Genomic DNA, 16425 nt, shown 5'->3' with positions numbered 1-16425 from the left:
CGGGACGTTCCTAACCCACGACCTCACGGGACGTTCCTAACCCACGACCTTACAGGGACGTTCCTAACCTTCGACCTCACGGTACGTTCCTAACCCTCGACCTCACCGGACGTTCCTAACCCTCGACCTCACAGTAGGTTCCTAACACACGACCTTACAGTAGGTTCCTAACCCACAACCTTACAGGGACGTTCCTAACCCACGACCTTACAGGGACGTTCCTAACCCACGACCTTACAGGGACGTTCCTAACCCACGACCTTACAGTAGGTTCCTAACCCTCGACCTTACAGTAGGTTCCTAACCCTCGACCTTACAGTAGTTTCCTAACCCTCGACCTTACAGTAGGTTCCTAACACACGACCTTACAGTAGGTTCCTAACCCACGACCTTACAGTAGGTTCCTAACCCACGACCTTACAGTAGGTTCCTAACCCACGACCTTAGAATAGGTTCCTAACCCTCGACCTTAGAATAGGTTCCTAACCCTCGACCTTACAGTAGGTTCCTAACCCTCGACCTTACAGTAGGTTCCTAACCCTCGACCTTACAGTAGGTTCCTAACCCTCGACCTTACAGTAGGTTCCTAACCCTCGACCTTACAGTAGGTTCCTAACCCTCGACTTTACAGTGCGTTCCTGACCCACGACCTTATTGTAAGTTCATGACCCATGACCATTAAGCTACCAACTGAGATACACAGGACCACATTACTCAAACTCAACAAACACCACACCAAGTTAATTTAAATGTCCATGATATTGTAACTGTGAATACCCTGTTGGAGCTCTCTGCTGTTTTCTCTTGGTTCTTCTTCACAGCTAAAGGCTCCTCCCACATACACACTGAGAGAAGCCCAAACAGCTGATCAACTATCTGAAAAGGGGAGGGAGGGGAAAAGTGGAAGAGGAGAAAACAAGTAAGTTCCATGCTTTATAACTGGTAGGTACAGACAGACAGTAGACTACTCTGTGGTCTTTATCAGACAGAGACAGTAGACTACTCTGTGGTCTTTATCAGACAGAGACAGTAGAATACACTGAGGTCTCAGACAGAGAGACATAATACTCTGTGGTCTCAGACAGACAGTAGACTACTCTGTGGTCTCAGACAGACAGTAGAATACTCTGTGGTCTCAGACAGACAGTAGACTACTCTGTGGTCTCAGACAGACAGTAGACTACTCTGTGGTCTCAGACAGACAGTAGACTACTCTGTGGTCTCAGACAGACAGTAGACTACTCTGTGGTCTCAGACAGACAGTAGACTACTCTGTGGTCTCAGACAGACAGTAGACTACTCTGTGGTCTCAGACAGACAGTAGACCAATCTGTGGTCTCAGACAGATACAGTAGACTACTCTGTGGTCTCAGACAGACAGAGACAGTAGAATACTCTGTGGTCTCAGACAGACAGTAGAATACTCTGTGGTCTCAGACAGACAGTAGACCAATCTGTGGTCTCAGACAGATACAGTAGACTACTCTGTGGTCTCAGACAGACAGAGACAGTAGAATACTCTGTGGTCTCAGACAGAGACAGTAGAATACTCTGTGGTCTCAGACAGACAGAGACAGTAGAATACTCTGTGGTCTCAGACAGAGACAGTAGAATACTCTGTGGTCTCAGACAGACAGAGACAGTAGAATACTCTGTGGTCTCAGACAGACAGTAGAATACTCTGTGGTCTCAGACAGACAGAGACAGTAGAATACTCTGTGGTCTCAGACAGACAGTAGAATACTCTGTGGTCTCAGACAGACAGAGACAGTAGAATACTCTGTGGTCTCAGACAGACAGTAGAATACTCTGATCTCAGACAGACAGAGACAGTAGAATACTCTGTGGTCTCAGACAGACAGTAGAATACTCTGTGATCTCAGACAGACAGAGACAGTAGAATAATCCGTGGTCTCAGACAGACAGTAGAATACTCTGTGGTCTCAGACAGACAGAGACAGTAGACTAATCTGTGGTCTCACCTGTTCAATCTGTGCTGTATCAGAACAGGCCGGTAACAGACCTTCCAGAATGTGGAAGGCTAACAGTTTGGTTCTCAAGTTCCGGAATCGTGGAGAACCTAATAGAAAGATCACATCTCCATTTCAAGCAGCTGATCAAGTTATATTTGATAAACATTTTAAAAGGTGATACACGTGCAGAGACATGACACATCCCCAAAATCTTCTGAATTACAATTTTCCGCAGTGTAAAGAGAAACAGAACTGAGTTGACTGCGTTCAGCCCTTACCAGAAGAGCACTTGTGTGAGATGATGGTCATGAGTGGATCGATCCACTTGATGAAGGCAGAGACTCTCTTGGTCACCCTTAGCGACAGGATACGCCTCAGGAATACCAAGAAGTCAGCGAGCTGCGACTCAATGACCCTACTGCTCCGCACCATCTCCATCCCTACAGAGAAATGTAAACTGTGAAGGTTCATCCCACCTGACATCATGTCCACTCCAGCTAACATCTCATACTGGGCCACAACAATGGCGTTCATAAGGAACAGTAAATACTTGTTTTTTTAAAACTCAGAACAAACACACATTAAAGTCATAACCGGTCTACTCTACGTGATAAATAGGTCATCTCCCCCTATGTTGTCCATGGGATTTAAAGGCCTAAGTACAAGTAAGTATTTTCCCCTCTAACGTTGCCTCACCCTCTATCCGGATCCTCTTGGTGGAGGTGTCCTGGTCTGCTTCCTCTGTTGCCGTGTTCTCCAGCGCCTCCTGCTGGTGGACCATGTGTAGCAGACTCTGGAGCTGCTCACGCATCACATCCAGCAGGGCCTGAGACACGTCCAGAGGCAGGGAGTCCTCACACGAACTGGGGGACAGAACACACACACACACACACACACACACGGTGGACATCAGTTAGGCGGGAGGTAGTCTAGAGGTTAGAGAAGCCAGGTCTGCAACTAGGTCGCTGGTTAAATAAATACATCTGGTGGGATTCTAAGTATCCTAGATGTTGTGCACTAAACAAGGCAGCTATATAACGATCAGCGTTGGCCAGCATCTCCAGCAGGCCAGCTCGATACCTCCACTCGGCAGCATTTGTCACCTGGCGTCCTAGTTCCTTTCCTCGTCCCTGTCGAGTCTACTCACCTAGCAGCGATGGCCAGTATCTGCAGTAGCCGGGCACAGGCCAGTTTTACGGCTCCATTCAGCAGCATGCTTCCTGACACAGAGGCTACCAGCCAGCGCTGGTTCATCAGGACACACGTGCTGTCTGTCAGCAACGACAGGATCTCCAGGATGCCAGACTTACAGACCACCACCAGATCTACTGGCTGGTAGTGGAAATTCAAGGCAAACACTGTGGCCAAGAGCAGAGGCTGGTAGGAGCCTGAGAAAGAGAGAGGGAATACCAAAAAAAAGAGTTCAAGTCTGGGTGGACACACTGCTAGCCTGATCCCAGACCTGTTTATGCCGTGGAGGCAACTCCTATGACCGAGATGGTAAGACATCACAAACATATCTGGGATCAGGCAAGGGGACATCCCTGTCAGGGATGGATTTATGAATGTATGGAAGCAGACCCTGGAGTCATGTTACTGTAGCCAGATCAAATGGCCAAAAGAGTTGGCCACACGGAAACAAACAGATCTCGAACCAGTCTAAAGTAAATGTGTTCTATAATATAGTTGGACCCCGACCTGTCTGTTCCCTCTCCGTGAGGACCTTCTGTCTCAGGACTCGGACCACCTGCTGGTAGAGGGTGTGGGCAGCAGACTGCAGCTCTCTCTGGGTAAACATAGACGCCGACTGGGTCCCAGACTGGGGACAGAAATACAATCGGCGTAACATTAAAATACTACACGATCAACTTGAAATGGCGATTGTCACCCGGCAGAACTAGATCTCAGCAGTATTTAGCGCGTGCCAGTGAGTCTCGTTCTTGTCAGCACACAGGAAAGACCTACTTTTCTACATGTGATGGGTCCCCTTCCGTAACACATTGTTCATATTACCAGCGTCAACTTTTTAAAATGCATTTTATTTATTTGACCTTTATTTAACTAGGCAAGTCAGTTAAGAACAAATTCTTATTTTCAATGACGGCCTAGGAACAGTGTGTTAACTGCCTGTTCAGGGGCAGAACGACAGATTTTTACCTTGTCAGCTCAGGGATTCGATCCAGCAAACTTTCGGTTACTAGTCCAACTCTAACCACTGGGCTACCTGCCGCCCCAACTTGTTTGTGTTTGCTCAAGTAATTACTATTTACTACTATGGTGCGTGTCCCTGTGCAGTGATGATACGTAACTGAATTTACAGTGTAGTGGTTCATCTGGTCTAACTCACAGTGTAGTGGTTCGTCTGGTCTAACTCACAGTGTAGTGGTTCGTCTGGTCTAACTCACAGTGTAGTGGTTCGTCTGGTCTAACTCACAGTGTAGTGGTTCATCTGGTCTAACTCACAGTGTAGTGGTTCATCTGGTCTAACTCACAGTGTAGTGGTTCATCTGGTCTACCTCACAGTGTAGTGGTTCATCTGGTCTAACTCACAGTCTAGTGGTTCATCTGGTCTAACTCACAGTGTAGTGGTTCATCTGGTCTAACTCACAGTGTAGTGGTTCATCTGGTCTAACTCACAGTGTAGTGGTTCACCTGGTCTAACTCACAGTGTAGTGGTTCATCTGGTCTAACTCAGTGTAGTGGTTCATCTGGTCTAACTCACAGTGTAGTGGTTCATCTGGTCTAACTCACAGTGTAGTGGTTCATCTGGTCTAACTCAGTGTAGTGGTTCATCTGGTCTAACTCAGTGTAGTGGTTCATCTGGTCTAACTCACAGTGTAGTGGTTCATCTGGTCTAACTCACAGTGTAGTGGTTCATCTGGTCTAACTCAGTGTAGTGGTTCATCTGGTCTAACTCAGTGTAGTGGTTCGTCTGGTCTAACTCACAGTGTAGTGGTTCATCTGGTCTAACTCACAGTGTAGTGGTTCATCTGGTCGTTGTCTCCAGACTGGCAGCCTGTGATAGGTGTCCCCAGTCCGAAGCAGCCCGACAGGAACTGCAGTTGAACAGATTGTAACAAGCCAGGGAACCGCAAGGGAGGAGAGGAGCCTGAACCACTACTCTTCTCCTCCATCTCAGACAGGAAGGAAGAGATCTGGCACAACGCCTCTAGACGGACCTGAGCACAAGAGAATCATAGTGTTTTACTAACATTATTGTAACCCTCCATGTTGAACGAACGGACGACTACGGTTGTTTTGTAAAAGAGAATGTGCTCTCAATAAATTGTTAAAATAAATTAATATCCTTATATTCAAGTCTTTGATAATGATTCTACAATGCTGCAGCAGGGAGAATAGCCCCTCCACTAAGCACAGTCACGTAAAATAAGGTATTTCGTTTCTAGGGCTGGGAATTGCCAGGGACCTTACGATATATCAAAAATACTGAGGTACCGATATGTATTGCATTTCTCACAATTCTATGTTTTTTTTTTCGGTACAATACTGCAATTTGTATTTATTACAATTTAATTGCTCACTAAGTCTGCTGCAGAGAAACAAGATGGAGCATGGAGTTTTGATCAGCCATGGAATTAAGAGTGCTGAAAACATATTAGCTCGCTATTTATAAACAAGATGGAAAAGAAGCATTGGGATGAGAAATAGTGGCGTTGGTGAAGCCGACTAGCTCTAGCAAACGCTGCCTACAGTAGTTTTATTTATTATTTTTTACTAATTGTTTACCTGCAGACAAATATCAATAATAATATTGTCAAAAAATAATATTGCGACGTGTAACTGTATCGATTTTATAAATACTTACCTCTGCCCTCTGCTGTTGTTGGTACATGGCCAATGTGATGGCCTTGGGGTCTGCCTGGCTTCCTGCCTCTCTCTCCAGTAACGAGGAGGGTGGGGTCGGACGGAGCAGGCTCCCACACAGGAAGTGAAAGACCTGGCTGAGCACGCTGGACGAGCTGCCCGCCCCGCCCTGGCACATGGAGCTGGTGGTGGGGCTGATGCACTGGCGTAGCCGCTCCCACGCATCCTTCATGATGCCCAGGGAACACAGTGGTAGACCTGAGGGAGGGTCAGAGGTCAGGGGTTATAATAGTTGACCTCTCATCCAATCAATCAATCAATCAAATGTGGTTATAAAGCCCTTTCAACATCCTCAGTTGTCACAAAGTGCTTTACAGAAACTGGGCCTAGACCTCTCATTCCATCTTCTATTGTGTTTGACTGTACTTCCTGGATTGATAGTTAGATCATATTCGGTGAGTGATTTAGTACCCATTCTATTCTTGAAGGAGTTTCTGGACTGGCCTGCAGATGGTTTTCTACTGCTCAAGGTGAATCTGCTCTGTTCGACCTTTGGGCTGAGTAGGGAATCTGTAGATGAAGTTGATTTCCTGTAGAAAGCAGACCAGTAATTTATAGTAGATGAAAAAACAATGAATACTAGGGCTAATGTACTGAAATACACACACACATTGACCTCAATGCCCAAACCCACAACCCCACCCACCCACAACACACACACACACACACACACACACATTGACACCAATGCCCAAACCCACAACCCCACCCACCCACAACACACACATACACACATTGACACCAATGCCCAAACCCACAACCCCACCCACCCACAAACATTGACACCAATACCCACAACCCCACCCACGACACACACCCGACTCCTCCCCCCCATCCACAGACCCACTCACCTGGCTCCAGTGCTCTCCGCCTGCCCTGTCTCTTCACTCTGTTCCTGCCACGCGGGCCGGACCCCCAAGAGGAGAAACACACAGCGGGACACAACCAGGTGGCAGGCTACAGGGAATGACATGCCCTCTTCAGACCCCCTCCGCCGCTCCCAGCCCTGCGTGTTAGGGGGCTCTCTTTCTGGGGTACCGGGGCTCTCTGTGCTGCTGGGGAGGGTGGAGGTCCCGGAAGACTCGTAGACAGTCTCGTTCTGCTGTAGCTGCATGGCCTCCCGCGTGGCCAGGAAGCACTGGAGAACCTCTATTTGGCAAACAGGGATGGGGAGATTTAGGTAGGAGAGTGTGTGTGTACTACACTTCAAAATCATCATGCGACAAACAAAGACCAAGGACATGGCCCAGTTTACCCGGCAGGTACATACTGCTGATGCTGGGTGTGTCCTCCTCTGGCCCCTCCTCCTGGTTGTGTTCTGCAGTCGTGGGGAGGAACTGCCCTCCCTGGTGAGTCCCGTGACCTCCACTGTGACCCCCCAGCTCAGGGTCCTGATCTTTCCCCCGGTCCGCCTGCTGCTCCCTACCAGAGGGACCCGGTTCCTGCCGGTCCTGCCCACTGGGACTCTGGAAGGAATAGAAGAGACAGCATGAGACAGTTACATGAGACAGTAACATGACAGTTACATGAGAGACAGCATGAGACAGTTACATGAGACAGTAACATGAGACAGTTACATGAGAGACAGCATGAGACAGTTACATGAGAGACAGCATGAGACAGCATGAGACAGTGACATGAGACAGCATGAGACAGTAACATGAGACAGTGACATGAGACAGCATGAGACAGTAACATGAGAGACAGCTTGAGACAGTGACATGAGACAGCATGAGACAGTGACATGAGACACAGCATGAGACAGTAACATGAGAGACAGCATGAGACAGTAACATGAGACAGCATGAGACAGTAACATGAGACAGCATGAGACAGTAACGAGAGACAGCATGAGACAGTAACGAGAGACAGCATGAGACAGTAACGAGAGACAGCATGAGACAGTAATGAGAGACAGCATGAGACAGTAACATGAGACAGCATGAGACAGTAACATGAGACAGCATGAGACAGTGACATGAGAGAGCATGAGACAGTAACATGAGACACAGCATGAGACAGTGACATGAGAGACAACATGAGACAGTGACATGAGACAGCATGAGACAGTAACATGAGACAGCATGAGACAGTAACATGAGACACAGCATGAGACAGTAACATGAGAGACAGCATGAGACAGTGACATGAGACAGTAACATGAGACACAGCATGAGACAGTAACATGAGACACAGCATGAGACAGTAACATGAGAGACAGCATGAGACAGTAACATGAGAGACAGCATGAGACAGTAACATGAGACAGCATGAGACAGTAACATGAGACACAGCATGAGACAGTAACATGAGAGACAGCATGAGACAGTGACATGAGACAGTAACATGAGACACAGCATGAGACAGTAACATGAGACACAGCATGAGACAGTAACATGAGAGACAGCATGAGACAGTAACATGAGAGACAGCATGAGACAGTAACATGAGACAGCATGAGACAGTAACATGAGACAGCATGAGACAGTAACATGAGAGACAGTATGAGACAGTAACATGAGACACAGTATGAGACAGTAACATGAGACAGCATGAGACAGTAACATGAGAGACAGCATGAGACAGTAACATGAGAGACAGCATGAGACAGTGACATGAGAGACAGTATGAGACAGTAACATGAGACAGCATGAGACAGTGACATGAGAGACAGTATGAGACAGTAACATGAGAGACAGCATGAGACAGTGACATGAGAGACAGTATGAGACAGTAACATGAGAGACAGCATGAGACAGTAACATGAGAGACAGCATGAGACAGTGACGAGAGACAGTATGAGACAGTAACATGAGAGACAGCATGAGACAGTAACATGAGAGACAGTATGAGACAGTGACATGAGAGACAGCATGAGACAGTAACATGAGAGACAGCATGAGACAGTAACATGAGAGACAGTATGAGACAGCTCTTCAGGTTAGCTCTTCAGGTTGAATGGAGATATCATTCAGAAAACTGTCTTGACATTAAGTCAAATCAAATGTTAATAGTCACATTGCACCTTGTAGTGAAACGCTTGCTTACAAGCCCCTAACCAATAATGCAGTTACAAAAATATGAATAAGAAATAAAAGTAACAAGTAGTTCAAGTGCAGCAGTACAATAACAAAAATAACAATAGCGAGACTATATACAGGAGGTACCGGTACAGTGTCAAGGTAATATGTACATGTAGGTAGAGTTATTAAAGTGACTATGCATAGATAACAGAGAGTAGCAGCGGTGTAAAAGGGGGGGAAGGATAGTCTGTGAATAGTCTGGGTAGCCATTTTGATTAGATGATCAAAAGTCTTATGGCTTGGGTGGTAGTAGCTGTTTAGAAGCCTCTTGGACCTAGAACAGTCTATGACTAGGGTGGCTAGGGTCTTTGACAATTGTTAGGGCATTCCTCTGACACCGCCTGGTATAGAGGTCCTGGATGGCAGGAAACTTGGTCCCAGTGATGTACTGGGACGAACACACTACCCTCTGTAGTGCCTTGCGGTCAGAGGCCGAGAAGTTGCCATACCAGGCAGTGATGCAACCAGTCAGGATGCTCTTGACGGTGCAGTTGTAGAATCTTTTGAGGATCTGAGGACCCATGCCAAATATTTTCAGTCTCCTGAGGGGGAATAGGTTTTGTCGTACCCTCTTCACGACTGTCATGGTGTGCTTGGACCATGTTAGTTTGTTGGTGATGTGGACGCCAAGGAACTTGAAGCTCTCAACCTGCTCCACCACAGCCCCGTCGATGAGAATAGGGGCGTGCTCGGTCCTCTTTTTCCTGTAGTCCACAATCATCTCATCTTTCTTGATCACGTTGAGGGAGAGGTTGTTGTCCTGGCACCACATGGCCAGGTCTCTGACCTCCTCCCTATAGGCTGTCTCGTTGTTGATCAGGCCTACCACTGTGGTGTCATCGGCAAACTTAATGATGGTGTTGGAGTCATGCCTGGCCGTGCAGTCATGAGTGAACAGATAGTACAGGAGGGGACTGAGCACGCATCCCTGAGGGGCCCATGTGTTGAGGATCAGCGTGGTGGTCGTGTTGTTACCTACACTTACCACCTGGGGGTGGCCCGTCAGGAAGTCCAGGATCCAGGTGCAGAGGGAGGTGTTTAGTCCCAGGGTTCTTAGCTTAGTGATGAGCAAGGGCCTGCTTGTTGGCTGTAGTCCTACCTGTTTACTGTTAGCCAGGGCCTACTTGTTGGCTGTAGTCCTACCTGTTTGCTGTTAGCCAGGGCCTACTTGTTGGCTGTAGTCCTACCTGTTTACTGTTAGCCAGGGCCTACTTGTTGGCTGTAGTCCTACCTGTTTACTGTTATCCAGGGCCTGCTTGTTGGCTGTAGTCCTACCTGTTTGCTGTTAGCCAGGGCCTGTGTGTTGGCTGTAGTCCTACCTGTTTGCTGTTAGCCAGGGCCTGTGTGTTGGCTGTAGTCACTGGAGAGTCTTTGTGTGCCAGCAGAGCACTCCTGATCTTATACACCATCTCATAGATCTCTATCAGCATCTCACACGGCTCGTACCTGACAAGGAGAAGAGGTATTACGTTATGATACATCATTCTCCTGGCACACACAATACACATTGAAGGACTGGAGCCATTTCATCTGCTCTAGAGACCCATGTTGGATACATCTCATAAAATATCCAGCCACAGATTGAAATGAAGTCAGAAATGGGTCAAATGTAGGGTTTCAGTACCTGAGAATTAAAGGGATACATTGGTATTTTGGCAACGAGGCCCTTTGTCTACTTCCCCAGAGTCAGATGAACTAATGGATGTGATTAGTATGTCTCTGTGTCCAGTATGAAGGAAGATAGAGGTCGTTTGGTGAGCCAAAGCTAACTAGCATTAGCGCAATGACTGGAAGTCTATGGGGATCTACTACCATTCTGACAGATAGCACAATGACTGGGAGATTATGGGTAACGCCAGGCAGCAATTGGGCTAGCGTGAGTTAGCAACACAGATAAATAAAATTGGTATCCATGAGTGCATCTGACTCTGGGGAAGTAAACAAATGGCTTCATTGCCAAAATCTTGAAGTATCCCTTTAAGAAAAAACTTTTATCTCTGTATTTGAAAATCCTATCACAGCTTATTTAAGCAGCTCCACTCACTTGTCCTGCCAGTAGGCCTCATCCTGTAGCCCTGTGTGTTTGAGGAGAGCAGCCAGGCTGCAGCGACACGCCGTCTCTAACAGGGAGTCACCCGAGGGACCGCTGTTATCCCAGTCTGCCAAGGTTATAACACAGAACGTTTTTTTCAAAACACAACGCCACAAATGACCTACGACCTCTCTAAATCAGAGGTCTCAAAAAGGTATTGGGTTGATGGTGATGTCAGCATCATATTCATTCAGGATAACTCTAATGAATGACGGTACCCAAGAACAAGACACTGTAGACAAGAGATACTGCTTTTATGATTTTATAATCTGATAAAGCGTCCTTCCTCTGGAAACACACTTTATGAATAGCCTCTCACAGTCACTGAAGTCATTATCACCCACACAGGATGTCACAGTGTTACTGTGTGTGTGTGTGTGTGTGTGTGTGTACATGCGTACGTGCATGCATCTGTGTGTGTGTGTTTGTGTGCATGCGTACGTGCATGCATCTGTGTGTGTGTGTGTGTGTGTGTGTGTGCATGCATCTGTGTGTGTGTCTGTGTGTGCATGCATCTGTGTGTGTGTGTGTGTGTGTGTGTGTGCGTGCATCTGTGTGTGTGTGTGTGTGTGTGTGCATGCATCTGTCTCCTCTTAGCCCTACCCCTGCTGATGGCGTACTCCTTCATCTTCCTCCACAGGCCTCCGGCAGGCTCCCTAGAAGATCCTAGAGCCAGCTCCATCAACATGCTGTTCTCCTCGCTCAAACACAGGTCTGCCAGCTTGGCATCAGGACAGCCAAGCAGCACTGCCTCGGTGAGCCACGCTGTGCTGGAGTCTGCAGGGACAGACACACAATAACACAGGCATTTATTATTACAATGAAAAGCCTGACGAAGGCGTTCGGGGTGAAATTCTGCACTCAATAAACTGTAAAAGAATTCAACACTGTGTGGACACGTATTTGTCTCAATATGATATTTTTTTTACCCTGTTACCTACAAGTTACTGGCTGAGAGGACAATACTGGTATTACTACCATGGTGAGGAGATGAAAGAAGAATTTGGGGGGGGCAGGTAACCTAGTGGTTATCCATAACGTTGGGCCAGTAACCCGAAAGGTTGCTGGATCGAATCCCCGAGCTGACAAGGCAAAAATCTGTCGTTCTGCCCCTGAACAAGGCAGTTAACCCACAGTTCCCTGGTAGGCTGTCATTGTAAATAACAATTTGTACTTAACTGACAACCTAAACACCCCACAACTAGTTTATTTTCTGATCTACTACTGTACTTGACCAGGAATTAGACTTGAGATTGAATTTTTTTTAAAGATTGAACGAATGCTGGTCATCATGGTTGGCGTGTGTCATGTCATAGAAATATAATTACTAGAACAAACATTCCATTACAGGTCAATGTTTGTGTGTGTGTCATTACACACCCAGTTGTTCAAAGTCCATCTCCAGTCCATTCCTGAGGAGAGGGTTACACAGCCAGTATTCTGATGTCCTCTCTTGGACAGAGGGGGGCGGTCCCTGCAGCATCCCGCCCAGGCAGCGTCCAATCGCCAGCGCCACAGATCTCTCCAGGTCCAGAAGCCACACCCATCCGTCGTCCTCCGCCCCTCCGTGGCTAGGACCTGCCCTTTCAGCGTCATCTGGAAGCACAGAATTAATCCATAACATCATGACAATAAGGAGCTCCTGGACTACATTTTCTACTTCTATGCAGCAAGCATCATGGCTATCCATGACTGGTCGGGTGGTGCATACTGTCAGGGGCTTGAAACTAGTAGTAATGAAACAGGAGGTCTCCCCCTAGTAATCTTGTTCCCAGACACGCTTTGGGCAATTAGCCAGTCTGGGGACGAAGTAACCCCCTAAATGTCCTACCCAGCGGTCCTGAACATGTTGCCTCCAGTCGACACCTACGCAGCGGTCCTGAACACATGGCCTCCAGTCGACACCTACCCAGCGGTCCTGAACACATGGCCTCCAGTCGACACCTACCCAGCAGTCCTGAACGTGCTGCCTCCAGTCGACACCTACGCAGCGGTCCTGAATACACAGCCTCCAGTCGACACCTACCCAGCGGTCCTGAACACATGGCCTCCAGTCGACACCTACCCAGCGGTCCTGAACACACGGCCTCCAGTCGACACCTACCCAGCGGTCCTGAACACACGGCCTCCAGTCGACACCTACCCAGCGGTCCTGAACACACGGCCTCCAGTCGACACCTACCCAGCGGTCCTGAACACACGGCCTCCAGTCGACACCTACCCAGCGGTTCTGAACACACGGCCTCCAGTCGACACCTACCCTGCGGTTCTGAACACATGGCCTCCAGTCGACACCTACCCAGCTGTCCGGAACACGCTGCCTCCAGTCGACACCTACCCAGCGGTCCTGAACACACAGCCTCCAGTCGACACCTACCCAGCGGTCCTGAACACACAGCCTCCAGTCGACACCTACCCAGCGGTCCGGAACACGCTGCCTCCAACTCCCTCTCTTCCAGCAGGGCAGTGTCTGGCAGCAGGCAGTTGAACTCATTGAGGTGCTCCAGCAGACAGAGCAGGTGGGTGAGCAGCGGGCGTACCACCCACAGGGGTAGCAGCAACAGGGAATACATGACCTGGCACAGCAGGCTGCCCGCTACAGAGCTCAGGAGCACCGCTAGGGGGAGAGGAGGGAGAGAGGAGGAGGGAGATTCAGAAGAGCTTTGTCAGCTTATGTGGTACGTCAAGGCCGCTACGTCTCCAGTTGAGTAACACAAATGAGGAAAAAGTTGTATTTAGGGCTGTTGCAGTGACCGTATTACCACAACACCACATGAGATATGCTTATAAGTCCTGTGCCATTATTTTAAATTAGTTTAAAGTAAGAAGAATGAAATGAAAGGATATTTTTCCCCATTCCTGAGCGAGAATCCGCATATGAAGTTACTATGTTGAGCAAAAAAAAAATAGATGATTTGAAACTGGTCCTATTTGCTAGATTTAGAGTTATTTGGAAACTTTAGTTGTGAATGATACAAACCTTAGAATGTCTTAGAAATCAAAACATATACAGTGGCTTGCAAAGGTATTCACCCGGGTCGTATCATTTGATTTACACAACATGCCTACGACTTTGAAGATGCAACATATTTTTTATTGTGAAATCAGACAAAAAGTACCTGAAGAGTTGAGAGTGTATAACTATTCACCCCCCCCCCCTCTACTTTGTAGAGACACCTTTTGCAGCAATTACAGCTGCAAGTCTCTTGGCGTAAGTCTCTATAAGCTTGGTAGATCTAGCCACTGGGATTTTGCTCATTCTTCAAGGCAAAACTGCTCCGGCCATTTCAAGTAGGATGGGTTCCACTGGTGTACAGCAATCTTTAAGTCATACCACAGATTCTCAATTGGATTGAGGTCTGGGCTTTGACTAGGCCATTCCAAGACATTTAAATGATTCCCCTTAAACCACTCGAGTGTTGCTTTAGCGGTATGCTTAGGGTCATTGGCCTGCTGGAAGGTGAATCTCTGTCCCAGTCTCAAATCTCTGAAAGACTGAAACAGGTTTCCCTCAAGAACTTCCCTGTATTTAGCGCCATCCATCATTCCTTCAATTCTGACCAGTTTTCCAGTCTCAGCTGATGAAAAACATCCCCACAGCCCCTTGCATAGTGGTGTTGCAGATTCAGAACAGGTGTAGTATATATACTGAGATCATGTGACAGATCATGTGATTGCAAACAGGTGGACTTTATTTAACTAATGATGTGACTTCTGAAGGTATTTGGCTGCACCAGATCTTATTTAGGGGCTTCATAGCAAAGGGGGTGAATACATATGCATTGTTTTGTTTTTTCAGGTTGTAATGCAAGAATATAGGAAAAACGCCAAGGGGGATGAATACTTTTGCAAGGCACTGTATGGTCTGACTACAGGCTATTGAGGATTTGAGAAAGTAGCAAAAAAAAAAAAAAGCTTGCTCTCGGCTCCTTGCCTCTGGCTCTCTGGCTGCACACACAGTTCTCTAATCAAGTGATCATATTTTCACCCATCAGACTATTCTCAATTTAATCTCGTCTTTACTAATATGTCAAATGAGTTTTGATTTAAAAAAGGGGCCATTATCAAATCGACAGGAACAGGGGCAAGGGGAAAAATACATGTAATCCGTACGCACTGGAAAAGCGACTGGATGCCACTTTCCCTCCGGGTCGTTTCACTCATATTTCGCCGTGCGACAGGTGATATTATCGCATCCAAACTCTTTATGCCATGTGCTTTCAAACCCCCTGCTCCTGAAGCTACCCAGCGCTTAATTCGAGGAAACATGTTTTCATAAAGAAAGATATTTCATTCAACTGTTGACATCCCCTCTCTCTGCACACTGGAGAAAGGAATGAAGGACAGAGAGCAGATTGAAACGCACGGTGTCCGAGATATTCTGTTGCTAAAAGGTAATTGGTCAGCCTATTCATTATGAAAGCTACAAAAAAATGCCCTATTTACTAGGGTATTCAAAATCAAATACTAATTCACTACAACTGTAGGCGAACTCTGAATTTAATTTAGGCTAGACCATTTATGTAGCAAATATATCTTCAATCAGTCTTTTTTTGAATGTTTCTCTGCCATGTGTAATATGCGGTGGGTTATGTATTGTATAACGGGCACAATCATTATTCGATTTTTTCAGGCTTGGGCTCATATATAGGCCCTATACATATGGATAAACTCTTATATTCATACGGGTGTATAAGGCATCGATCTCTTACTGTGTAGCTTGTGGATGACGTGCTTGTCCAGAGAGCTCTCCTCCAGTAAGATGGTGGACCTCCTGAAGGTCTCGGCAGTGTACGGTAGCAGCAGACACAGGTGTTTGTGGAGCAACGTCACACTGCTGTCATCCTAGAGGGGTAAGACAGGCGGAAGTAAGGAATTGAGCGCCTCACAGCAACTCGCATGCTCTCTTAGAATTCAATAATATATCACAGAACTTTTCCAAGATGGCGCCAGGATACAGCAGCAACGTATCTCACGCGAAATCTGTAGAATGTCAAACTAAAGAAAATCTAACCATGTACAGTAGAAGGTAAAAATGGGCCAGTACCTCTGTGTTGGTCTGGCTGTAACAATGGACCAGTACCTCTGTGTTGGTCTGGCTGTAACAATGGGCCAGCACCTCTGTGTTGGTCTGGCTGTAACAATGGGCCAGTACCTCTGTGTTGGTCTGGCTGTAACAATGGGCCAGTACCTCTGTGTTGGTCTGGCTGTAACAATGGACCAGTACCTCTGTGTTGGTCTGGCTGTAACAATGGGCCAGTACCTCTGTGTTGGTCTGGCTGTAACAATGGGCCAGTACCTCTGTGTTGGTCTGGCTGTAACAAATGGGCCAGTACCTCTGTGTTGGTCTGACTGTAACAATGGGCCAGTACCTCTGTGTTGGTCTGGCTGT

General features: G+C 47.2%; 1 protein-coding gene and 1 long non-coding RNA gene across 21 annotated transcripts in view; one reads left to right on the top strand and one right to left on the bottom strand.

The window, feature by feature from the left end:
* Positions 1–16425, top strand: part of LOC149979068 (uncharacterized) — a 96489-nt gene that overhangs the window by 22047 nt on the left and 58017 nt on the right. The window lies entirely within an intron of this gene.
* LOC110536778 (putative E3 ubiquitin-protein ligase HERC1) overlaps positions 1–16425 on the bottom strand; it is a 103403-nt gene that overhangs the window by 60682 nt on the left and 26296 nt on the right. For 15 of the 20 annotated variants that reach the window (XR_016484866.1, XR_016484867.1, XM_036936839.2 and 12 more), the window contains exons 18-34: positions 15746–15878; positions 13450–13650; positions 12414–12629; positions 11637–11810; positions 10986–11100; positions 10261–10387; positions 7114–7324; positions 6710–7007; positions 6270–6388; positions 5800–6056; positions 4949–5152; positions 3672–3792; positions 3121–3361; positions 2670–2836; positions 2252–2413; positions 1983–2080; positions 778–876 (exon numbers count right to left, since the gene is read on the bottom strand). Coding sequence is in view for 18 of the 20 variants with exons in the window: in XM_036936839.2 (XP_036792734.2) it covers positions 778–876; positions 1983–2080; positions 2252–2413; positions 2670–2836; positions 3121–3361; positions 3672–3792; positions 4949–5152; positions 5800–6056; positions 6270–6388; positions 6710–7007; positions 7114–7324; positions 10261–10387; positions 10986–11100; positions 11637–11810; positions 12414–12629; positions 13450–13650; positions 15746–15878 (2943 nt within the window). In the remaining 2 variants the exon portion in view is untranslated. The remainder of the gene's footprint in view (positions 1–777; positions 877–1982; positions 2081–2251; positions 2414–2669; positions 2837–3120; positions 3362–3671; positions 3793–4948; positions 5153–5799; positions 6057–6269; positions 6389–6709; positions 7008–7113; positions 7325–10260; positions 10388–10985; positions 11101–11636; positions 11811–12413; positions 12630–13449; positions 13651–15745; positions 15879–16425) is intronic. The other 5 variants (XM_090191641.1, XM_036936837.2, XM_090191634.1 and 2 more) reach the window with 1 other exon arrangement.

The sequence above is a fragment of the Oncorhynchus mykiss genome, chromosome 12 (genome assembly GCF_057628025.1).
Source record: "Oncorhynchus mykiss isolate SJ-2025 chromosome 12, ASM5762802v1, whole genome shotgun sequence".
NCBI classification, from domain to species: Eukaryota; Metazoa; Chordata; class Actinopteri; order Salmoniformes; family Salmonidae; genus Oncorhynchus; species Oncorhynchus mykiss.
Note: the sequence above shows the minus strand (reverse complement) of the source record. Positions and strands in the feature narration are given on the sequence as shown.